Genomic DNA, 25,510 nt, shown 5'->3' on the forward strand with positions numbered 1-25,510 from the left:
ATTTCCTTTTTGACGTTCAGAATTTCAGAGCAAAAGCTACAACAAGAAACTTACATGGCTATTTTTCATCACTGTTTAATGTCTGTTTTTCCTGCATCAGAAATCTCTCAGAATTTTTACTTATCTGAAAATAGTCATCTCATTTTACTCACTAAACATTTCTCTGCTTAGGAAAATGACGAACTTGGTGCTTTTCTTTAGCTCATTTGTTTTCCAGATTGTCCAAATGAATACTTTAAGGAATGTTCTCTATAAATACAGCCTTTAAGAGGAAGAATTTGAGTATCATGCATTAAAAGTAGCATATAAAACATGATCCTCAATTTCTCTGTGAGTGAAACAATTCAGATAAGTCACACTCTGAAAAGGAGACTCTGCAGCTGAAGGAGAATGATCACATTACAGTTTTCATGTCCTGTGATCTGAATGAAAGACACAATACCTCCAGAATGATTTTATCCTGTCCACTTCTGGAGTCGGGAAGAAAGAAAAGTGACCTTGCCACTTGCTGCAGACCCTGAACACACACGTAATATGAGAAAAGAGGGTGTTTAAGAATAAAAAACAGTTGGAGATAAACTGATGTGACTAGGACAATAGGTGTGCTTAGAGGGAGAAAAGTAACTTCTGTCAGAAGTCTGTAGGAGACCTTTTGTTCTTTCTCATGAACAGTCTGCCGACATTTGGTATGACCCTTGAATTTTGTCTACTGTACTCCACTGCACAAATAAATACAAATCTGTTTTGGTTTTTTTGGTTTTTTTTTTTGTTTTTTTTAGAAGCTTCATACTGTGATAACTCACTGCCTGCTGTACTGCTTTCCTTTAAAAGTGGGGAAATCCCCCATAAAAAGCTAAACCAGCAGGGCCTGTTGAAAGCACACAGGCAACAAGATGTAACAAAATGTAAAGGAAGAAATACAGTCTCCAAATCAGAGGCTCATCCTTAAAGAGAAGCTATGCTTGAAGTTACTATCAAGGGCTGTGTTAATCAGAAGTGGAGTAAAAGCTGGATTCTGAGTAAAAATGTCTGAAGCCTGTTGCTAGTTTAAGGGTTATCCATCTCATATTCCTCTGAGGAAGGTGCATTTATCTTTAGCTTATGCTTAGATAGAAATGGAACAGCTTTCCTGAAGGCATTCTGGATGTCTCTGTTAGAGCAAAGACTTAAATACTCCTAGAAAGTAATCCAGTATTTTTCATTGTTTTTCCAAATCCCTGAGCTGTGTGACTTTTCTGTTGCTTTCCATGTACTAGTGCTCATCATCAGACTTATGATCTGAATGGATAATTAGGCTTGAAGGGTAGTGGTTAATGGATGTCATACTCTACCTGGATGCTTATGATGAGTGTTGTGATCCCAGTCTGTCCTGGGATCCCTGCTATTTTGCATCTTTGTCAAAAGCCTGGAGGAGTGTGTGGAGACCATTCTCATCAAGCATGCTGATGACATCAAATTGTAAGGGCCAGTAGGTACACTTGAAGGCAGAGCTGCCATTCAGAGTGATCTAGGAAGGCTGAAGGAATGGGTGGATTGGAACCGTATGAAATTTGGCTGCAACAAGTGGATAGTGGTCAGACACCTGGGAAGGAATAATGTCCAGCAGTAACATGGTCTGAGGACTGGCAGGTTGGGAAGCAGTTTTTTTAAAGATGCCCTGGGAGATGTGGCAGCAGACAGCAAGCTGAGAAAGAGCACTGATCTCTAGCAGCAGTGGAGCCAGCAGCATCCTGGACTTTACTAATGGAAATGTAGCATGTAGACTGAGGGACAGTATTATATGTGTATGGAGATCACATCCAGACTTAGGCCCTCAGTGGAAAAAAGATATCATTAAATTGGGAATCCAGTAGAGGACCTAGAAAGGTAGTCAGAGTTGCAATGCATGCCCTGTGAGGAGAGGCTGAGGAACTTGGTCTTGTTCAGCCTGAAGAAGGCATTTGAGAGGGCTTGACAGAAGCACCCCTAGTACCTACAGAGATGTTGAGGAAACTATGCTTTTCACTGCACTGCATTTAGAAAGATGAGAGACAATGGGCAAAAGTTGAAATGATAAGATTCAGAGAAGATATAAGAACAAGCCAAAGGAGGAGTTAAAATCATATCCTGCTGAACTGATAGTAGGTATAAGAAAACACAGAACATAAGAGAAAACACTATATTGTGAGAAGTGTGTTGGGTATATGTTTTAAGATTTTCTTTCTTTTTTAGGCGAGTCCTATCTTCTCTTCTTGACTTCTTTTTTTATTTCACTGTTCAGTCTGTTTTCACTAGAATGGCAGTTATAAAAGCCCTAGAGAAGATAAAAGAAGAAGATTTTCTCAAGTAAGTATACACTGAAACTAGTTATTAATATTGGTTTTTTGTAAAGAATTAGGATGGGCAGGTCAGTAGTAGAAAGGTATCTAAAAAAAAAAAAGAGTTTTAATTCTGCTAGTTTATTAGTTAAAATGTGTTGCATTTTAGGCTTCTGATACTAAGATATAATTCTGTTTTTTTTATTTAAAGAGTAATGTTAGAATGGAAAATTGGACATGATGCAAATGATGATCTTTTTCCTATTAGGAAAAGTGCTTCATTGGTTTATTTTGCCAGGAGCACTGCAGAGGAGAAACTGCAGGTAAGAGAACTGCAGTTCTGCTCTACAGTTCCAGCAGTATGTCACTGCAGGTCTCTGGGCTCGCACAGGGTTTAGAATGGTTAGAAGTGTAAACAATTTATTGTAGCATTGCCAGTCACATACATTAAAAAATCTTCATGTACATCCTCAAAACCACAGGAGAGATTTAGCAATCATGGACCTTTCATACGAATTTTGAACCTTAGAATTTGTAAGGCAAACTCCTCTTTACTTGAATGATTTCTTTTTTCCCGTATTTCCAAATATTAGGAGTTGAGTTTTAAGAAAACACCAAGCACTCTAAAGTGGTAGAAAAAAAGATCACTGTCAGGGGGAAGATATAGATAGATTTCTTCTCCCTAGTGCACTATGTTTAATTGCACTAAATCTTTTGCAGCTCTTATTCTGGATTCCCAGCAAATATTTAGTAATGGATAGTGAAGCAGGTTTTCACGCAGTGTTTAGTTTCATTATTTCTATATCTATAACATGGTATCTCTTATTAGCACACTTTGAAGTGTCACACACTGATAATGATGGATGACAGACAGAAGTATATTTTGCAATACGCTTTTATTGATTTTCTTAGTGTTTATTCATTTCTTTGTGTTCTAGCTATTAACGTAAATATTTTATATTTATATTGTGAGTGTTTTTTTCTAACTGAAGCCATTGTCTTTCATGTCATTGTTGCTATGGTGATAATTTGTTACGTCTTGATATTCCTAGTTTTTTCTCATCTTTTCTTGTACAGGCATTTTCCATGTCCCCCAAGTTCACCAAAGAACCTCTGTGTTGCTCTGGAAATTCAGTGCAATAATGGTGCAGTTTTTGTGGCTGGTAAAGTGATCTGTTTATTTCTGCTGCTGTATTCTCTTAACCATAAACCTACATTTTCACAAACTGGAGATATGCAGTGCTTTTTAGCATTTTCCAAACACGCCACTTTATTTCAGGTTACTTTGTTGCATGGTGATTTAATTTTGTTTCCGTGGTTCACAGTTTATAGATTGAGATGAATATTCTCGTACAACTGTATGTTGTCTTTAGTTTATGAGGAATTAAATCCAGAAGAATTTCTTCAATACAGTGCAGTTCATCTGCCATTACAGAAATTTAATTCAGATCAGGATCTTAATTTTTTATCACAGTTTTAGTTTTTACTGCCCACTTGACCTTATCGCTGGTGCTTACTGATCTTTTCTCCATGGAACTCATTTTTTGTTGTTTAATAATAAAAAGATATATATATATATCTGTATTTAGGTATTCAAGAGAAGTTGTCAAACTGAGAAACACTAGTTTTGCTTTTAGCTCCCTCTTGTTCAAATCAAAAGCTAAAATTACAGAACGGGGAGTTGAAAGAAAAAAAAAAGGTATTATTTTCTTATTTCTATTTTATGGAAAGAGAATTAAGCAGTATGAAGCTGACTTCTCAATGGTTATTCATAGTACTTTCATTATCTGCCCCAGTGAAACAATATTAGTCAATTTCCCCATCTTTTTATGTTTTTTTTTTTTTTTTGCAGATCAAAATGCAGGAAGAAAATGTGGTTAGATATAGGAAAATATGGTACTGAAAGTAAAAAAAAAAAAAAAAAAAGGTGACAGAGATACAGGTACAATATGCACAGCTACTTTGAAAGCCTTTTTAAATTTAATAAATGCAAGGTTACTAGGTAGTGTAACTTACTCATTGTTCTTTATGAGTAAGTTCCCTATTTTGTGAACATTTTCACTTGTTATAAAACCTATCAGTAAGAAAGCTCTTGGTCACCTGTGTCAGACTGGTTCTTGATTGAGGTAGTCCTTGGGTCATGGGAGATTGCATGATAGCATGACACAATATGAGACTTTGACAAATGGATCAGAGGATGGCAATCTTGTTACAAAGCAACTTTTCAGAGTTTCTAAAATATGTAATAGTTTATTCTTGAGAGATTGTGCTAGCATGTTTTTTCTTGTGATAAGCCAAAGCATTTTGCTTTGGGTTTCTTTTGTTAAACATTCGTGCAGTGGCAGAACTTGGGATTGAAACCTGAACTACTTGATACAAGGATTTGTGAGAACTTCTTTACTTAGGAGATGTACGTTACTGGACAGGCATAAATATAGCAGTAACTTGGTGTAGGGGAGACTGGCTTGATGCCATGCTCTGATTCCACAAATAATTTCTGAATTTAGTTTACTCAGACTGAGTACATGGACCTCTTCTTTTTCATTCCAAGTTGTGTCAGGCTTCATACGGTTTTGTTTCTGTGGTTTTACCTGAAGGTTTGACTGCAGCAGTAGACTCTCCAAGTCTACCTTTAAGCTGGCTATCTTCGATACTGAAACTCTTGTAAGTCCAGGAGCAAGAATTTGGTATATATATATATATATAACACATATATAATAATAATATGTTTATTTTCACGAGGCTCCTATGAAAGTTAAATGAGTTATGATATGGAAGACTGAAGCTTTCCTCCTTTGCTTCAGAACAATTATAGGTAACGTACTTGCTTTTTACAGGAAGGTACAATAAATATTCAAGGAATTTACCTCAAACTCCCTGGATTATTGATGGAGAGCGGAAGCTGGAATCTTCAGTGGAAGAACTGATTTCAGAGCATCTAATGGCAGAATTCAAGGCAGACAGTAAGTATCCAGGAGATCTTTTGCTGTACGTATTTTTCATTATTATTAAAATATTTTTAATAGCTATTCAGTTAATACAGCAGTGTAATAGAAAACGCTTTGTTTCTTTTTTCCTCTTTTACCCATGTAAGTCAAAGCCTCTACGCAATTGTGCTCTGTGAGAAGTCATATGACTTTGGTTTATACAGTACTTTTTATCATTGTAAAATATCTCCTCAGCTGAGCTGATGATGCAAACATTATGGTTTTATGCAGTAGTATTTTTGCATAGCCATGCTCCACAAGAGTTGGTAATTCATTTAATGCTTCCTAATGCTGATGGTTTTTGCCATTGGCATTCCATAATACTTGCTTAGTTTTCAGCCATTTCATGTTTCTTACCTTGATTAATTTTATTTTCTGCAGGTTGTAGAGTTCTAAATGCTTATCTGATTATCCAGATGAAATAATCATTTGTTGTATACTACTCTTGAAATTATAGACATAGAAATCTGAAGGAAAAGCTACAGTACATATTGGTTTAGAACTACTTTCCCTTCCTTTTCTTCCTTGCTTCAGTTGGTATGTTAGCTTGAATATTAGAAAAATCCTCAGACTTTTTCTTCAGGCCAAGTACTATATAAGGACTGATTATGACAGGTGAATACGAGAAATATATGTAAATAATGTTGAGAAGCATTGTAACCATACAGGACAGGCATGTCCAACCCGCAGACTGCAGGCCACATGCAGCCCAACATGGCTCACAGTGCAGCCCACCACACCACACTGTAAAGGCAATGGCTCTTCCCCCCAGACCAGCCCACCCATTGCTCAGCAACAGCCAAACCGTCAGTGCAGTATTAACCGTGTGTTGACTGAAAGCAAGGCACCAGGAGGGCACTGCTATGCAGTGCTAACTCAAGTGATGGCAAATAGCTGTATGCGTTGTGATGCGTTGGCTAAACACAGGGCTCTGAACAGTGAAGAAAACACAGTCATGCTTTCTGTTTTGATGAAGAAGTTTGAAAATAAAATAATAGAATCCTTAGAGTTGGAAGGGACCTTTAAAGGTCATCTTGTCCAATTCCCTTGCAGTGAACAAGGACATCCACAGCTAGATCAGGTTGGTCAGAGTTCCATCCAGCCTGACCTGAATGTCTCCAGGGAGGGGGCTTCCACCGCATCTCTGGGCAACCTGAGTCAGTGTCTCACCACCTTCACTGTAAAAGACTTATTCCTTCTATCTAACTGAAATCTCTCATCTTTAAATTTGAAAGCATTTCCCCTTATCCCATCACAACAGACCCCAATAAAGAATCTGTGCCCTTCCTTCTTATAGTCTCCATTTAGATAATGAAAGGCTGCTCTGATGTCACCTCACAGCCTTCTCTTCTCCAGGCTGAAAGCCCCAGCTCTCTTAGCCTGTCCTTATAGTGGAGGTGCTCCATCATTTGGATGGCCCTCCTCTGGATGCGCTCCAATAGGTCCACATCTCTCCTATACTGAGGACTCCACATCTGGTCCAGTACTCCAGGCGAGTTTTCACAACACAGAGCTGAAGGGCAGGATCTGCTCTCTTGCCCTGCTGGCCGTGCTGCTTTGGATGCAGCCCAGGGTACGGTTGGCTTCGAGAGCACACTGCTGGCTCATGTCCAGCTTCTCATCCACAAGTACTCCCAAGTCCTTTTTGACAGGGCTGTGCTTAATCCTTTCATCTCCCAGCTTCTATTAACAGTGAGGTTTGCCTTGACCCAGGTGCTACAGACCTTGCCCTTCGTTTTGTTGAGGTTCACTAGGGCCCACTGCTCAAGCCTGTCTAAGTCTCTCTGGATGGCATCCCATCCCTTGCCGCTGTTGACTGCATTCCATAGGTTGAGGTTTCAAGACTGCCACAAAAAAATTTACGTTTGTGAGACCATATTCAGTTGATCCATTACATGACCTGCAAATTTTCAAATGGAAAGTTGCAGTCAGATATTCAACTCAAAAATCTGATCATGTCTCTTTACTGGGCTTAGCAGAGAAAAATGTCTTTTGCTTCACAATCACACCTTATTCATGTCATCGCTTTTTGGCAGTGCACACATTTTGAACAATTGTTGTCAAGGATGAAGTACAGGAAGAGTAAATTTTGATCAAAAATCTCTGATGAACAACTTGAGGCCTAACTAAGAATGTCAACCACTGCCATCGAACCAGACTGGCATGTTAGTTTGACAAAAATGAGGTCACTTATCCCACTAGTTTTATGTTTTTTTCTTCTTTTTTTTTTAATGCTTTAAGACAAATTTTTAAAATTAAGATGTTCTATTACCCATATATTAATGATATTGAGTATTTTGCAGTGGCTGCTCCAAAAGTAATGCCTCCTTTTTTATTATGTTGGCTTATAACATCAGAGGCAAATGATGATATGGCAATAGAGGTTGAATCTTTCCTCTAATAACACTATGTCACGATGTGACAGATGGCAGCAGAGGAACATAATGACAAAATGGAAGTGTGTATGAAGCAAAGGTGTGTCTTTGAATTCCTCCATGCAGAAAAAATGGCACCCATTGATGTCCAGAAATTCTTGCTTAATGTTTATGGAGACCAAACTGTGGATGTTAGCATAGTGAGGCAGTGGGTGCTGTGTTTCAGCAGTAGTTCCTCTGCTCCTGCAGTTTTCGATAAGAGCAGCATGCAGGCTTTTGTTCATTACTGGCAAAAATGTATAGCTAATGGTGGTGACTGTTGAAAAGCAGTGTTGGGCAGTTGAGAATTTTCTATACTGAATAGTGTTATTGTGCTCTTTTATCTGTTGTTGTTTCCATGGAACTAAATAAGAGGCATTACTTTTGGAGCAACCTGCATATATATGGCCCAAGACAATTTCAGTTCACTAAATGCAACCCAAGCAAGCCAAAAGATTGGACACCCATGATATAGGAGGAAAACTGCCAGCAGGTCAAGGGAGGTGATCTTCCTCTTTTTCTTAGCAGTGTTGAAATGTGCCTGGTTCAGAGCTCCCCAGAACAAGAAAGACCTGGACATAATGAAGTGAGACCATCAAAGGACTGTGAGGATAATTAAGGGTCTGGAACATGTTTTGTACAAGGAAAGTCCCAACTCAGAAAATTCTGGTAGTGTTGGGAGCGTAAAACCGGGAACATAGGAAAATTTTCTCACTGTTGTTTTGTTGCCATAGCATGACTGGAGAAGTGAGGGATAACAAAAAATAGGAAATCTTTTTGTGCTCTTGTATGTTCAGTATGGGGGGGAAAAAGTGAAAGTTTTTCAAAGATCCTTTGGAGCAGAGCTGCAAAGTTACTTTCTAGTTCAGTGTTTAGTGTTCCCCTGCACTCCTTCAGGCAAAGCTTAAAGGTGGAAGGGATATGACAAAGGAAACTAAATATGCAGCAATTCATAGATTGAATAACAGGAAAGAAATACACAGCGGTTATCTTTCATATTGGACTTGAATTTTCTTCTGTCCAGGTGCATATGACTAGCAGAAATTTCTCTGACATCTGTGGGTGTATTTAGGATTAAAAGTTGTGTTTTTGATGAAGACAGCTTAGTTTGATTTTATTCATAGAGTTGAAGTATCTGGGTTATGAACAAAATTAATTAGTAAGTGGAATTCCTTTAGGATGGTACTACTTTGTTGGGCATATTCAGATTTGTCACATTCAGGCCAAAGAATTAGTGTTCTTCAAGAAATTTGTGAACCTGAAGAAATAAACAGTAACTATACCCTGATTTGTTCAAATACTGTGCAGGCTTCGTTTTATTAATGTAACTATTTCTAGTGTATTTTAAAGTAGCTTAGAATATCTCACCTTTTCAAAGCTGTGGAGGGTATTAAAATGTAAAATAAACTTCCTTGTTCAATTCTGTTATAGGCTTTAATTTTTCTTCCTCTGGAAGAGAAGATGTGGATGTAAGAACACTAGGCAATGGTAAGGCTTGAAACATCCTCGATAAAGCACATAAACAAACAAAAAGGTTAACTGAAGCTTTCTTAATAGACCTTGCTGAAGGCTAAATGCTTAAGTGTGTGACTAGACATACTTTGAAATTTTATCTTGGAAACATTTTAGTGATATTTATGTATTTATTCCTAAAGACTGAACCGTTTCACAAAAAGAACTGAAAAAGTAGACCTTTTTCAGTGTCCTTGGCTACACAGGTGCATGGAAAAGCACAACTGGTTAGAAGTATTTTATTTGCTTCCTATCTTTATATCTTTTGTGTCAGACAGATTCCTGTCTTGTTTTCTGTTGAGTCCCTGTACTTTGCTTCACTGTCACTGGGGACTGGGGAAGACTCGTTTTTTTTGAACTTGGCTGCTTTTCTAAAGGTATTGGAAAATATGCTGAATCTACAATCCAGAGGAGGAGAGAAGAAAAAGTGAAAACTAACAATGATGTGTTCCAGTTGCTGACTGATTTGTAGTGCAGTTCTTGGCACTGCTTATCCTGGGGATCATCCCTGGCCCTGAGCATAGAAAGTACAGCTCTTGCAACAGATGTTTAGCTGAGGGAGTGGGATTTAACATCATCTTGCACCTGGGCATTGCTATAGGTGACAGAAAATAAGCTAATTAACTTTTTTTCTTATTTTATTTTTTAATTAGCACAGACTTCTACAAGATGCCTTCTGGGAAGTTGTAATTTGCACTTATTGCTGATACTGTGGTTTAATAGCCAAAAAAGTCCCCTAGTTTCTTTCCTTCCATCTGATGCTACATCCCTAAACCCACAAGTTCTTATCTCTCTTTGCATAACAGCAGACAATTTTCACACCTTCTGACCTTATGCATAAATTCAAACATTAATTTAGAACAGTATGTTTTTATATTTTATCATTGTGCATGTTTCCAGGAAGGCCTTTTGCAATTGAGCTTGTGAACCCTCATAGAATACATTTTACTGCTGAGGAAATGAAGAGACTTCAGCAGGTAAATAATTTGCACCTTGTGGAATTCATAAAGTATGTATTTCTTCTCTAACTGAGCAGTTTTCCTAACTGATTCTTTTTTTTTTTTTTCTTTTTCTTTTTTTTTTTTTTAATGTCACAGACAATTAATTACTCTTCAGACAAAATACGGGTCCGAGATTTACAACTTGTCACCAGGTCAGTATTTATCATCACTGGCAAGGGATTTTAGTGTGATGCTTCGGGAGTTCTGCAAAGCATTCTTGCTCATATCATTATAAGGTTATTTGTGTGCTATGTAATTCATTTCTTTTGTTTAGAGAGGCAATTGGTCGTATGAAGGAAGGTGAAGAGGAAAAAACAAAGACCTATAGTGCCTTAATATGGACAGACAAAACAATACAGAAAGAACATATTGCATTTCTAGATAATATCAAGGTTTGTGTAGCTCTTCTTGATAATTTATATAGTGCCTTTCCTGGTATTTTAGAGGAGAGTTTATATAAATGCACTCATGGATGTATTTCTTTCTCTGCTGCTTGTTTTTGATCAAGATTCTAGAGACTTTTGTACCTCTTTTCACTTCCCCCTTCTCACTCATTTCGTCATTGCCATGTCAGCACTATAGTTGTTTGTTAACCAAGACAAATTACCGTATCATGTTGGCCTTTCAGAAGACCAGTTAGTAAAAAATAATGGAAGAGGGGAATTCTAGCACTCCTTTCTTTCTGTCAAATTATGTATGAAGTAAAAGGAATGGTGATGGTCTTTTTCTGCATGTTCTAGAGCTCTTCTTTTGCAGCTGCAGCAGTCAGGAGTTTGTAAGGTGTATGGAAAGTAGTGCAAAAAGGCTTAAGCAAGTGCTCAGTATAACAGGTGTGCTTTGCCAATAAGAAATTCCTCCAAATGTAGGTCAGAGAGGCAGTGCTGTTGAAGGAATGTTGTCAGTCTTTGTAGCATTGCACTGTTGCCTATAGGCTTTGGCCGTGAAATGATTCTCAACTGTCAACTAAAAACACTGCAGTTCAGGATAGCAGCTATTGTGAGCTGTTTCTGGTGGTGGTGGTGGTTCATTGTTTTTTTTAAGCCTGCCTATCCCCTTCCTGAAAGGTTACTTTTCAAACTGCTGCATCTTATTTGGGGAAGGGGATGAGAATAGGGAATGAGCTTTTAAAAAGTCTATTATGAGATCTTATTACAGTTTTTCTTTTTGCCCTCACTGTTGTTTCTAAAGCTGTGCTTTAGACAATGCATTTTGTGTGGGGGATTTTTATTTTAATTTAGATAGCCTGAGGCTCTCAGTGTGATTTTCAATCCTGGAGTTATTCCAGCAAATGACCATTGAGATTTCAAGGTTATTCTGTATTTGTGATTCCATTACATTGTCTTCATATGAGACCTTCTCATAAAGCTTTTGAGATGGCTGTTCTTTTTCCTTTGGTAAACAAAAAATAATAATAATAAAAAAAATCAGTCGTTCCATGAGGAGATTTCTCAACTCCCTTAACACAGAATAAGAAGAGATGTGATTGGCTAATGCTCCATGTGTGCAGGATGTTGCATGCTTCCTTCCTCAGTTATTTTCTTACCTCTTGCAATAGGAATTAAAACTTGACCAGAAGACACCTCTCCGGGTTCTTCACAGAAGGCCTCTGGCTTTAAGATGTCGAATCATTCACACCATGAAGTCTGAGTACATAGATGAGCATCACTTTCGCCTGCATCTGAAAACACAAGCAGGAACGTATCTTCAGTGCTGTTACTCAACACATTTATTGATGGTTGATTAGGATACTTTAAACAGGGGGAAGTTTCCTGCTTTTATCTTTGCAGTGTTTCTAAATCTGCTCTTCAGCAGTCTCGTGTTGCTGATATTTGTTTTTATGTCAGAATTTCACATCCACTTGTGTGGTTTTTTTGTTTTGTTTTGTTTTATGACCACTCTGATAGTTCTAAAGTATATGATATCTATATAAATGTATTGGTTGAAGGTACACTTAAGCCCCTTTAATTCAACTGAAAATTTTTTACCTTAGAAAATAACTTTTCCACAGTATTTAATGCCCTGTAATGCATATTGTGGATTGTTTATACTCAGAACCTTAGCCATAGTTGCCACTCACTTTGGAATAAGATGTAAAATAGGGACTGATAATACAACTTTTGGCAGTGGAGTCAAAAGCCAAGAATTAGTAGTCTTTTAAGATGGGTATGGGCTTAGCAGGATGTCCGCTGTAAATTGGCTTAGGAGTAGAAAAAGACACTATTTTTGCTTTGACTTTTCCACCATTCTCCCCTCCCCTCTTCTCCCCTCTCCTTTTTTTTTTTCCCTTTTTTTTTTTTTTTTTTTTCTTTTTTTAGTTCTTTGTGGTGAAATAGACCTTTCCTTAACTGCTGTTTTTAGCTATGTTAAAGAATTTGTGCATGGAGACTTTGGAAGAACAAAGCCAAATATTGGTTCCCTGCTGAACAGAACCACGGACATTCTGGAGTTGGATGTAGAAGTGAGTTGTTCATTATTTTCCACTTTCCTGGAAATTAGTAATGTAATTACATTTGTGAGGCTCTTTCACTAAAAAATCACTAAAAAGTGAATTTAATCTAACTAAATCAACATTTCTTACCACAGTTAATAGAAAATTTGACATTTGTGCAAAGATGATGGTTTGTACCATGCTGCCACGTGCTTTTGTCATGTGGGATTTCCTCTGCTGAGATAGTTCAGGGGAAGGATGAGAGGATGTACCTTGAATTCATGACACTTATTATTACTATCCATTGGAACAGAACCTTTTCTTTTCGTATTATGTTTACATCATTTCTTTTGAAAAAGAAGTTGGATGAAAAATAGGAAAGACTTGACTTCCTCTTTTTACCACTCGTTCAAACTAAGTATAAGTGTTCACTTACTAGAGTCAGATTGGGTAGATAATAACCCGTAACTACAACATTTATTTTGATTAAAAGAATGTATGTTGTGATTTGAATTTAACATTGAACCTAGTGGCTTGGCAAGGTCTATTTAAAACATAAGTTTTCACTTTGGGTAGCCAGTTATCAACATGCTTGTTTTAATATATTTCTAGAAAACTGTCTAAATGTTACTTCTTGCAGAACAGACTTGCAGATTTTTGTGTATCTTTGGTAGGATAATACAGAAAGAGAGCTTGCGGAGGACACTTCAGTTAGCTCTGAAAACAGGAGTGTCTAACTTGGCTAGGGCTGATAAGCACTGCTCTCACATGGCTCACACTTTGAAATAGCAGCTTTGCACACTTGGCAAATGGTGCCCGACAGCAACAGATGCTGGGCAGTTGTAGTACAAGTAGTTGCAATTCTGCTTTGTAAAGAAAACCTTGCTCCCAAAAAATGCTCTCCAGACACTTCTGAGGCCACTAGAAGAAAGTGGCTGTTTTCTGCCACTTTCTCCTTCTTGTCACATCATGTCTATTTACTGTTGCTTTCCAGTATATTAACCTGTAGCTGACAAGCACAGAGATGGTATTCTATGAATAGAAAGAGACTTGCCAAATCTGCTGATTTTTACCTTCTTTTCCTGCTCTTCCAGTCTGTTGACATTGACTGGCCTCCAGCCCTGGAGAATTAGCTTCACAAGTTGGGATGTCACACAACAGCTCCTCGTCAGCAGCAGTTTACTGAAGCCTGTACAGTATTACAACTGGTTGCAAAGTATTTTTGTTGAATATTTGGATCATGTTGATCTGCCAAAGGATTCTGTTCCTTTGAATCAATTCACTCAGGTTGTGTTCATTTAATATCTGGCTTTTAAAAAATTTTCTTCTGTGCATACAACCATTTTGGCAAGCTAATGTATTGATAACAAATCTTCTTTTAAAAATCTGTGAAGAAAAACAAATGGTGTGCTAAGTAGGTACAAAAAATATGCTTAATGCAGTACCGTTTGAAATGTTTAATTAAAAATTAAACGATAAAGCTAGATTTTTTTATTATTATTATTGCTTTTATATTTAATGGTGCAGCTTTCTTGTCTGGGTGCGGACAGCACTGAATCACCTGAAGTGCAGCTCTAACACTTTCTGAGCACTATTCATGCAGGACTGTTAACCAAGCCCATAGGACAGTGCCTGGAAGGAGGTGGTGTTCTGCTCTGTGCCAGCTGCTTTTTGATCAGCATTGGTTTCAGAGATGGGCAGATGTGCTTCCCACAGTACTTTTCAAAGCAAGAAGAGTTTCCAGATGAGAACTTTGCACTTAAAACCAAGTTTCTCTCAATTAAAAACACCAGTGATGTTTTGTAGAAACTCTGTTTGAGGTGTTTGCCTCCTCAGGAGCTCTTTGGCTGAATTGCAGGCCTCTTCATGCAGAGGATTTCCCTGAGTCACCGTAAGGCTGAGGATTCCTGGCAACAGTGCATGGTGGAATGCTGGAGAAAAATAGGGATACTAAGAATCTCAGGAAATTACGGTTTGGAGTTTAAGGGCTCTTCATTAATGAACATTTCAGAAATAAAGGGTAATTATTTTTCAGGGAAAACAGTGGGGGCAGTGAAAGATTATGGAGATGTTACCGTGAAGTCAGTGCTGCCAGGACCTCGTGGTAGAACAGCTAGGTGGTAACTTCAGTTGAAGGCTCAGAAGGCCCATTTAAAAACTCATCTTGAAAAATTAGCCTGAATTTTATATACTTTGTCATGGGCTGTCAAAACTTTCCTCATTTGTTTTTATAGTCCACAGTGACATAAGAAAGCACAGTAGTTGTTCAGAAGCTCCCATGTTTTAAATGCAAAAATCATAAGAACCATGATTCAGACAGCAAGATTCTCTCACTTTCAGTCATAGGGCTGTTATGAGAACTGATTCTGGGAGTAGTTGTCTCATACATAAATCTGTGCCCAGAAGGGAACTGTTGTGAATGATGAAAAGCTTCAGAAACTATTCAGAAAAGAAGGAAAAGAGAACTTCAGGCTACTGTGTTATTTCTTGACACAAAGGATATATAAGTTCTATACACTGGAAACACATGTAGGCTGGACAAAACAGACATTAGAAGAGGTGTCCCAAAGGGGAAATGGTGCTAACTGGGACTCCTGCTCCTGTTACAGTTCAGAGACACTTCATCTTGTTTTTAAATACGTATTTGTGAATACTCCAATAGGACATTTCCTAAGAGTAGTAAGAGCAAGATTTAATTTTATTCTTGTGATAAATGTGAAACAGGTAGATGTTTTCTAGCAGATTATGTGTAAATGCTAAAATCTAAGAGCCAAACAGTGTTCCTTATCATATTTCTTCATACCAGAAGGACTTGGATGAAGCTGTTGTATTTCTCCAAGTAGCTGCTCACCCAAAGCAAACCCCCTGCTGCATGAAGCTGTACCTGTAGCACTGCCTTGGCTGAACATGAGTGCCTCTGTCCTCTCTGTCCATCAGTCATGCTACATGTGCCACAAAGAACTGCCAAGTGCTGAGGACTCCTTACTACAGTGTGGCCAGCAGCAGTTGTGAACATAACGTAAAATATTCTAGGAAGACCCAGGATAAGCAAATCCCAGCAGCACCTCTGCCTGGCTTCTCTAACATGTCTTATAGTGATGCAAGGCTGAGAAGGCTGAAGAAGGTCAGGACTCAGTATAACCAGTTCTTTAATTACCAAACCAACTTGTTTACAAAGGAAAACAGAATTTTGAAAATATTTAATTATACTGTAAAAACAAATTGTGCTATAAAGAGCATTCTATAAAGAAAATGTTTACATTCAATAAACTTAAACATTGAGAACTTAAAAAGGAAGAACTGAATAAATGACACACTGCAAGCGTTCTTTGTATCTCTTTCATGCTCCTGGAAAGGTGTGTTGCAGAAGTGAGAAAAACTGCTGTAAGTATGGAGTTGGGTACATGGGGTCATGGGGAGCAGTTTTCCAGACTTCATTTGTACACTGTGGAAGAGCGCATTCTGTCAGACCTGTGAAATTGATGTAATGCATTACAGCTGTGGCACCTCACTGCTCTGCACAGTGAATTACTGCCTTGAGTAATTACTGCTTTCCCTTAAACCATGGAGGCTTTCGGAGTTCCTTTCTATCTGGTGTATGACTGTACATCTCAAGTGGCTTCTTGTCCCGTGCTTGTGGTTTCTGTTCCCTACATATCCAGGCGTGCTATTTATTGCTTTTTTCCCATGGTGCAGTAAAAATTAAGTTCTTAAGCCTTATCTGCCACAATAACCAGCCGTATAAATAAATACACTGATATATTTCTTGCTGTGTTGCTTTGTACATTAGTAATAAAATAGCAAAGCCCTAACACAGACTTGAGTGCCTTACCTAGCCAAATACCTATGCGAGGTGTCACTGGACATCTCGTGCCTCAGGCCTCAGAGAGGAGACTGGGAAGCCAGCAGAAGAGAGGAAGCTCTGGTTCTCGATACTGCGGACTGAAGGCTGTTTTCAATTGACACTGACTGAACGGCCTCACATTGTTCATACAGCGCATTGGGGGTGGGCTGCATTTCACCTCTTCCCGTGAGGAGTGGTAGGGAGCCAGACCTGAGCCTGTCAGCAGTCACTTGCATAGCAGGAAACTGCTGGGCCATCTGAGGAAGGAACAGGTAGGTGCTCTGACTCAATACATTTCTGTAGTTCAAAATAAAATGCGCATCATGGCTACACACGCACACACACACAATAAACAAATTCCAGAGAAATAACAGCATGCTCCATTCCTAAAGCAACAGGGTTTTATCATTTAAAATAGTGCACTCGGGATGAAGTGCAGAGAAGTCGTTACTTTCTGCTCATTCTTCTGTGCAGTGATGCATTTACAACAGAGCTGGACTATTTAAAAACTCAAACCTTCCGGTCTTTAAAACATATCTAACAATGACATAGTCATTAAATTTCTTTAGAGTAAATTTGCCTTGAAAGCAAATGGAATGTGGTGAAACATGAAAAAAAAAAAAAAAAAAAATCAATGCGTGGTTTTGTTTTAGGAGAAAAATATTTTATGTGAAAGAGGGTAAGAAACCTAAATCTTTCAAGCAAGTTGAATAGTACATTAATGTTAGGTGAGTCTGAACTAGAGTGCCAACGTGCAGTTTTTTCCTAGTTTGTCCTTCTGAAATGTTAATTCAATTTCCGTAGCAAAATGTTTTATTTTTAGACAGTATTAACCCTGTGAATTATTGGAAATTTGACCCTTCTGAAGATACCAGCTTTTCTTCCCAATGCTTTAAGTATTAGTAATTCCTTTTTCCAACACCATAAAAATGTTTAAAAAGAGCTTTGAAGGTACAGCACCCCAAATGCTTCTTCATGGGCACCAGTCTTTGGGCTGATTGATATATATAACTTTAAGTTATATCATGAGATTTGCACAGTAGCATTCTGAAAGAGAAAGCAGAAGGGTGAGTTACTCCTTGGAAAAGCTCTATGTGCCTGCCTCAGCCTACTGCTGGATCAATGGTTATAGCTTTGTAATATGTTTGTATCTAACTGGAAAGACTGATAGAGCTCATCGGTGTGGACACCGTCGGTGTCATAGAACTGGTTATCTGTAAGGGTAAGGCTGTTCTGATGGTTCTGGAGAGGGTTGGTTGATAGTCTTGAATCACTTAAAACTTCTTGGTCTAGAAAGCTGCTGTAAACTGTATCAGCTAAATTTGGTTGTGAACTGAAGGGAGTGCTGCCAGGGGCTGCCAGAGGTGGACATGTCGCAGGCAGCTGATGGAGCTGCTGCCTGTGGTTGCTTACATTTAACACCTGAGTATACTTTTCAAAGTTGAGACTGGTGCAGTTCATGTCACTGGTCTCCATGTTCATGATGCTCGCAGCAGTAGCACTGGCCTGATGAGTGGCGTGGACGACGTTGCTACTGGAAGCACTCTGCATGTCTGCAGCTGACACCATCGCTGCTCCCATCCCATTTGTGCTGCCAAAATTCCTGTAAAAACTGGAATCCTTCTCATCAGGCCAGTTCAGTGGGTTATCGTGGAAAGCCGGGAGAGAGCTACTGCCCTGAGCACCGGGCTGAGGCACTTCTGCTGTGAAGCTGTTGTGTGGGTTCATGCTGAGCAGGCTGCTGGCTGAAGGGGAAGGGCTGTACAGCTGCTGCCAGCAGGAGGGGAGTGTGTCCTGCTTCCCAGGGCCAAGCTGCGCAGGCTGGGTGGGCATCTGGCTGCATGTGGAGTACATCTGACTGGAGCTCGCCAGCGTTCCTAGCCCAGGCAGCATCAGCGGAGGGGAAAACATATTTGGTTCTGTGAAAAGGAAAGATATTACTGAATTCTTACGCCATTTTTTATGTTAAGTTACAAATGGTTAAAAAAAAAAAAAAAAAAGCCAGTGCTAGCTTAATGTGATTACCTGCGGATCAGCACTTGCTTAAATGCTGTCCAGGTACACTGTACTTCGGGACAGCTATGTGCCTTGTTCCCCTTCTAAGAGAACAGCTTACATTTAACTAAAGAATGGTAGGCTTACTTTACAGGAAGAAAATTTTGAGAAAATACTACAGGTTCCAAGCAAAGAGATGGGGAGGCCAATAACTGAGCCTTATGTCTGAAAGAAAGTGTCTGAACCTAGCGAAAATCAGCACATAACTAAAGCACTTAACTTAAGCACTTAACTTAAATTTAAGTAGCAACTAAAGCAAGTACTTCTTAAGGAGGCTTTTAATATAATTTTGATTTCATTTAAATTTAATCTTTATGTTGAAAGGACTATACTGCTCTCCTGGGGAAAGAGAAAGTTCCAGCTCAGGAGTAGTGAGAGACTGGTACTGCTGCTGCCTCGGGAACTTCAGTGCTCTCTCCTGAAAGTGCCAGCCTCTCCCTTCAGCAGACATTGTTTGCTCCCGTCTGCTGCTGGACTGGGACACGCGAGCAGAAATTTACCTTTCTTAATCAGCTTTCCTTCAGGGTTGACAGTGGGGATAGGAGCCACTTTTGGCCTCTCTGTCACAGCTGATCCTGTGACAGAAGAAAGCATGAATCTACTTTGAAGGTTTACTTTTAAACAAAATGATTCTTCGTAACTGTTAAGTTTACTCAGACAAAAAAAAAAAAAAAAAAAAAAAAAAAAAGAGTATTTTCCTTACCACAGTCCTGTATGAGCTTTTGCCAAGCCAGCGTTGATCTTTGCCTTTTTGCTTTGTTACCATACGGATCTACAATGAAAGGAGTGGGATGAAAAACTGTGTTAATTAAAATACCTTTGGAAATACTTTGTAAAAATAAGTTTCTAAAACTTGACTAGTGGCTCCCTATTGTAGTAAAACGTATTTAAAGAGAAATATTTGAGATACAGCTATACTCTAGAAAACCAAAGAAGTGTTATTAACCATAACTCTTGATACTTTCACTGAAAAAGAGAGCAAACTGGCTATTGTTAGTTTTAGAAAAAACTCCAAAATCTACATTGTAATAATAGTATAGTTTTGTTTGTTCTTTTTTTAACTCAGTAAGTTACTGTTCACTGTCAACAAGAATTCTGCACTGAAAATAACCTTTAAGAAATCCAGCTAATGGGAACCATACCCTTTTCATCTGGTAGGTATCTGAAATCCATTGGTTCACTGACTTCCTGGTCTGAAGGTCTTCGTAACTGCATCTTCACCGTGATGGGTTCCGTGATGTCTCTGAGGAACGGCGGTGTTCTGAACACAATTGCGACCTGGCGATGAACATCAGCTTGGGAGAAGGAGCCTTTTGCTTCCCAGTTGTCCAAGACAAATCTGACTTCTATGTCATCTAGTTCATTAGAAACAGAAGATGTTTGTTAAGCTGAAGAAAACTGAAAACTTGCAGCAGAAGAGGTGAAAAGGGTAACAAAGAAAGGAGTCAGACTCAGAACTCAGAGGCAAATTGAATGGCTTGACTTTAAGGCACAGAATATTTTTCAGAGGTACTTAGAGCTCCTGAACCTGAAATTGATTCTGCTCAGCTAAAAGCACACCACTTATATAGGAGTACAGTGAAGAGTTTCAGTTCCTCTGCTAGAAAGTGGAGTGTTAGCCATTTGGAGTAAGGGAAGTGTTAGCCAAGGTTACCTTTTTGAACTTTGTCACACAGAAGAAAGATTTCATCTCCTCCCTTTACACTTCCACAGTTCTTATTCACACGACAAATTCTCAGTTCTGCTGTGTTGGGAGCTCCTGGAAACAAAGAGGCAAGTTTGATCATAAATAATCACTATAACTTTGTCACTATTGAAGGGGAGATGCTGGGAATTAAGCGTACATAAAGGGAACACAGAAGCTGGAGGAGTGTGGAACACCCCGAAATCCACAGGGGTCAGTCCAGACGGACTTGATGTTCCACACAAATACAGTGACAGCAAAGAAAGAAGCATGACTCCTACTGCTCTTGATCATTTATCTCAAAAAGAGATTCCAGCACAGCTGTGCCACTCATTCTCTGTACAGGACCACCTTCCTTCCCCTTAAGGGGGGATGTGACACTCCCTAACTCTTCTAGAATAGTCTCAAAGTATTTTCCCACATGACAAAGTTATGCTCAGTACTTCTGCCTTTCTTCAAGCTGTAGAATCAGAGCCGTTTTCTGAGCGACTGGTTACAAGTTACAGTCACGCTTCTCTGGAAAATGCTGTGCTAGCAAGTCAAGAAAATCCCCTCAAGCATCCAGTTGTAGTAGATAGCCAGGTTTATCTGGCTATCAAACCTCTCCTCTCTTACCCCATCTAGGCAGTTGAAAACAGGTCTAGGAGCTGTATGGAAACTGCTGAGTCTTGGCCTGAACCTCTGATTGATCATCTGAGGCGAGCAATGAGTCAGCCCTGGGAGGACAGGTGAAGGCAATTCACCTGTGCTGCAGGAAGGGGTGGAGCTGGCTGCACCTCTCCTAGACCCATTTAAGAGCTGACTACCAGTAGGTAAGGATCTCTTCTGGAGATCCACTCTGCTGGAGTTTCCTGAGTGAGCCTAGTGTGCAGGTAAGTATCCTATTTATTCTCTTTGTCTTGCTTTGCTTAACTCTCTCATTATTTCATTATTATAGCATCTTAATATTCTTTAATTATACAATACACTATCTTAATATTTATTGATTATACAGAGCCTAATGTTCAGGCCTTCACTCTTAGGGCAGCAGACTTCATTCAAAAATGCTGAAAGTTCAACTCCAGACTGTAGCTGCCTGTGGGCAGTACTCACAGCATAGTTCTGGCCAGAGCACTGCCCTCTGCACGGCCTCTGATAGCACTGTAGATTGCAGTAAATGAAACACAACTGAAGTTTGCACACCGTGTCTTGAACAGTCTGGTGGCTACACCAAAGCCCTGACCAGTACAACTCTGTGTCTGGCTCAAGTCAACAACAGCAGTCTGCAGGGTAAATGTGGACAGAAAACTGTAAGGAAGAACAGGTCCCTCACCATTTTGTGGGTAGTGTCACAATTTATTTAAAAGGGCACTAATGTCACAATGTAATGATTTATAAGTGTTAAAAAAAATCAAAAAAGTCAGATGTCCCTAGACCTTCAAGTAAACCTCCCATATAAAGTAACTGATGTCCATTTCCCTGCTACCACAAATGACCATATTTCTTATTTCCTGCATCATTTCCCACTCTCTAATCCCAACAGAATGAAACTACACTGTCCTGCAGTGTTCTCCAGTTTCATTACATCAAGACTCCCAACTCCAGATGTACTTAATGCCCTTCATCCGATGCTGTAAGGTAGGCCCTGTTGGGGCTCCCTGCTCCATGCACAGAGATGAAACCCAGAATTCAAGGTGTCACACTCAAAAAATGGAAAATCTACTTTGGAAGATCAGTTTAAATCAATCCTTGCCTGAGCTTACATGGCCCTGTATAGGTAACCTGCAGCACCACACAGGCTATGTTCAGAACAGAGCTCCTGATAACCTTGGGCCAGACCTCAGGGACATAGTTACTGCCTACTGACTATTATCATCATCGTCATCAACAGAAGTGGGTGCTACAGCCTCACTGACTACACGCACTTCATTTGCTGTATGAATCAGAAACTTCAAAGGGAGGGGAAAGAAAACCATACCAGAAGCAGTACAGGATCATATGATTGGCAGTGTAGTTCTTCGTTTTTCAAAGGAAGAGTAAATTAAGAATTGCAAGGAGAAGCTTAATTTTACCTTGGTTTCACTTTGGTATGCTTGAACAGCACTCTATGCTTTTTTTAACAGGTTTTAGGGAAGGTGTTCTAACCGTGGTTCACTGGTGTGTGTTTGTTTGTTTCTGTTAACTACTGTAGTGGAATTTAGAAGGCAAAAGGAAAGGAACCCCAACACAAGCAGATGCTCTGCTGCTGTCAGCCTGAGTGCTGGGAAGGAGCAGTGAGGTAGGTGGGAGCCCCAGAAGGAAGCTGCCTGTGGGGCCACTTGTGCCATACTGCTCCCATGCATGCCTCCCCATCTCTTCAGCTCTGCTCAGTTCCTGTTCCTTAACCCCGAACAGCATGTCCTCAGCAACGAGTACATGGTACTTGTCACAGACAAACCATGCCACTTCCAACAATAGCAAGAGAACATGCTCTTCCCAACTTCTCAGAAACAGTAAGCTGCTTTCTATGACTCTTCTCAAGAGTTTTGAGGGTGGTAAGACAGACAACCAGACAACTTGGGAAATTTTTGTTCAAAAGCAGTTAATACTATAAAATAACTGAAAACAGAAACTGCCTGTCATACTAGATTCTGTAAACTTTCAGTCTCTGCTAACATCATTGCTTCCACGTTATATTCAGATTATTCTTATTTATGTCTGCTACCCAAAGCATATGGAGACTGGTGATAGAAAACAAAGAAAAGACTGGATTTAAAATCTGAACGTGATTTTGAGAGAAGCTCTAAGTGTGTTTTTGCTTCTGATCTAAATAGGGTGAAAAAGCTTGAAATAATAACACAGGATTCCCAAGCCCAATGTACTGTACATTTTTATCACTTATCTAAAGTGGTAACTTGAGCTTACTCAGTATTCTATGACAGAACTGATTTACAAAGCCTTTCTTTTTTTATTTATGTTTTTTTAAGAAATTCTGCTCATTTCAGACAAAAGCAGCATAACTTTTGTGATTTCATGGTTGCAGTTATGCACTGTTTTATTTACACTGCTGCTATGTTACATGGAGGATTTTAGATACTTACAGTGAATCAGAATCTGCCCACATATACCCACATTAAAGCCCAAGCTTCCCCTCCATGCAGCTGCCATTTGCTTAGCAAAGAATGACGTCAATCATCATAGACGAGTAATTGTGATTTGGCATTTTTTTAAATGGCATCTGAGATGTAGCTGTGAATCTTGTGTATTGACTCTTTCTCAACCCAAATTATTACTACAAGTGTTCTCAGCCAATTTCAACTTCTGGGTAATAGAAGATATACAAAAAATGCCTAAGTTCATATTAAACATTTTCATAAAATAAAAGAAAAAGAGTGGTGATTAATGGCTCTATGTCCAGGTGGAGGCTGGTAATGAGCAGTGTCCCCCAGGGGTTTGTCTTGGGGCTGGTGCTCTGTAACATCTTTATCAATGACATTGATGACAGAATCAAGTGCACCCTCAGCAAGTTTGCTGATGACACTAAGCTGAGTGGTGCAGTTGACACAGTGGAAGGAAAGGATGCCTTTCAGAGGGACCTCAATAGGCTTGAAAGGTGGGTCTGGGTGAACCTGATTAAGTTCAACATAGCAAAAGGCAGTTTTGCACTTGACTGGAGGAATTCCAGGCATCCATACAGACTGGGAGGAGCGGTCCTTGAGAGCAGCCCTGTGGAGAAGGACCAGGGGGTCTTGATAGATGAAAAACTGAACATGAGCCAGCAGTGTGCTCCTGCATCTTGGAATGCAAATGGTATCCTGAGCTGCATCAGAAGAGGGGTGGCCAGCAGAGACAGGGAGGTGATTGTCCCTCTCCACTCTGCTCTTTTGAGGCCCCTGTGTTCAGGTCTGGGGCCCACAATACAAGAAAGACAGAGAGCTGTTGGAGAAGGTCCGAAGAAGGGCCACAGATGTTTAGAAGGGTGGAGCACCTCCCCTGTGAAGACAGGCTGAGGGAGCTGGGCTTGTTCAGCCTGGAGAAGAGAAGGCTATGGGGTGACCTCACTACAGCCTTCCAGTGCCTGAAGGGAGCCTATAAACAGGAGGGGAAATGGTTTTAAGCTGAAGGAGGGAAGATTTAGGTTGGATATCAAGGGAAAGTTCTTTATTATTAGAGTGGTAAGGTGCTGGAACAGACTTGCCAAGGGAGGCTGTAGAGGCCCCATCCTGGAGGTGTTCAAGGCCAGGTTGGATGGGGCAGCCTGGTCTAGTATAAGGTGTGGAGGTTGGTGGTCCTGCCTATGGTAGAAGGGCTGGAGCTTGATGATCTTTGGGGTTCCTTCCAACCCAAGCCATTCTATGATTCTATGATGATGGTTATATGCACATCATTGAAATTCTGCATGTCAATAGTATACAATGCAGATCTCAGATTAAGCTGTATCTTCCACTAAATAATGAATCTCTACTTCTCTACTTACTTCATCTACACTGAAAATAGCAATTGAACAGGATACAAAAGGGCTATGTTAAAGTATTAAGACAGTGGCCCACTCAAGTATCTCTTGAGAACTCCATTCAGAGAGCTCTCACAAGTTGAAGACAAGACTTCTCACAGTAGAAACAGACTAGGTGATGTCCTTGGACAACACATACATCTTATCACAACCACCTATCTCATGACCATTTTAACTACTTGGCACACCAGAAGCAGGCTTGTCCTTGCAGTCATTACTGTGTATGTGAACAAAGGTGAAGAAAGCATCAGTGAGTTGGCCTGTGGCAGGAACAAACAATTCTACTCCAGCCTACCAACACTTCACTCTGGGATCATCTTAGGGGCATGCCAACTATCTCGCCACGTCTGTTAAGCATGTATCGAACAGCCCCAAACCAGCAAAGTGCTTCAGAGGGCTAGAGAAAAGCTCAAAACATGACATTCTGTGTTTTTCATCTCAAAGTGAGGGGAAGGGAAACATGAGAAGGGAACACATTTGACTGAGTTGTTACTCACTGTTGTCATAGATTGGGTTGGAAATCAAAGGACGAAGAGCTAATGTGTAGTTGCCATGTTCATCAGGGAGGAAAGCTTGGAAACAGAGGCGGACAACGTTGAGATCGTACTCATCGATGTTGTGCAGCTGTTCCTCAGGCACTGAATAGCAAAAGGAAACACAAGACTGAGAAATAGCCTTCAAAAGCAACAGTAATTCTTTAAGAACTTAGTTATGTCTGCACCAGTAAAAGAAAATTAACCAATTTCTTTTTGTTGCCAAAGCAAAGGAAGTGTGTCCATAGCATTCTGTAGTACTATGCACGAATAAATTCCTTGCA

The 25,510-nt window shown here is 39.6% G+C and overlaps 2 protein-coding genes across 3 annotated transcripts in view; one reads left to right on the plus strand and one right to left on the minus strand.

Annotated features, from left to right (window-relative positions):
• Positions 1-14,119, plus strand: part of PUS10 (pseudouridine synthase 10) — a 30,211-nt gene extending 16,092 nt beyond the window's left edge. Inside the window, exons 8-17 of the mRNA XM_031595171.2 lie at positions 2,261-2,325; positions 3,375-3,460; positions 5,135-5,260; positions 9,130-9,186; positions 10,111-10,187; positions 10,308-10,363; positions 10,486-10,603; positions 11,767-11,909; positions 12,570-12,669; positions 13,734-14,119. Of these exons, the coding sequence (XP_031451031.1) occupies positions 2,261-2,325; positions 3,375-3,460; positions 5,135-5,260; positions 9,130-9,186; positions 10,111-10,187; positions 10,308-10,363; positions 10,486-10,603; positions 11,767-11,909; positions 12,570-12,669; positions 13,734-13,772 (867 nt within the window). The 3' untranslated portion in view covers positions 13,773-14,119. The remainder of the gene's footprint in view (positions 1-2,260; positions 2,326-3,374; positions 3,461-5,134; positions 5,261-9,129; positions 9,187-10,110; positions 10,188-10,307; positions 10,364-10,485; positions 10,604-11,766; positions 11,910-12,569; positions 12,670-13,733) is intronic.
• A 1,352-nt stretch (positions 14,120-15,471) lies between these two features.
• REL (REL proto-oncogene, NF-kB subunit) overlaps positions 15,472-25,510 on the minus strand; it is a 34,531-nt gene continuing 24,492 nt past the window's right edge. The window contains exons 5-10 of one of the 2 annotated variants that reach the window (XM_031595169.2): positions 25,191-25,331; positions 20,193-20,297; positions 19,681-19,893; positions 19,242-19,310; positions 19,039-19,113; positions 15,472-18,402 (exon numbers count right to left, since the gene is read on the minus strand). In XM_031595169.2, the coding sequence (XP_031451029.1) occupies positions 17,603-18,402; positions 19,039-19,113; positions 19,242-19,310; positions 19,681-19,893; positions 20,193-20,297; positions 25,191-25,331 (1,403 nt within the window). In that variant the 3' untranslated portion in view covers positions 15,472-17,602. The remainder of the gene's footprint in view (positions 18,403-19,038; positions 19,114-19,241; positions 19,311-19,680; positions 19,894-20,192; positions 20,298-25,190; positions 25,332-25,510) is intronic. The other variant, XM_031595170.2, reaches the window with a different exon arrangement.

The sequence above is a fragment of the Phasianus colchicus genome, chromosome 2 (genome assembly GCF_987193195.1).
Source record: "Phasianus colchicus chromosome 2, bPhaCol1.hap1.1, whole genome shotgun sequence".
Classification (NCBI taxonomy): domain Eukaryota; kingdom Metazoa; phylum Chordata; class Aves; order Galliformes; family Phasianidae; genus Phasianus; species Phasianus colchicus.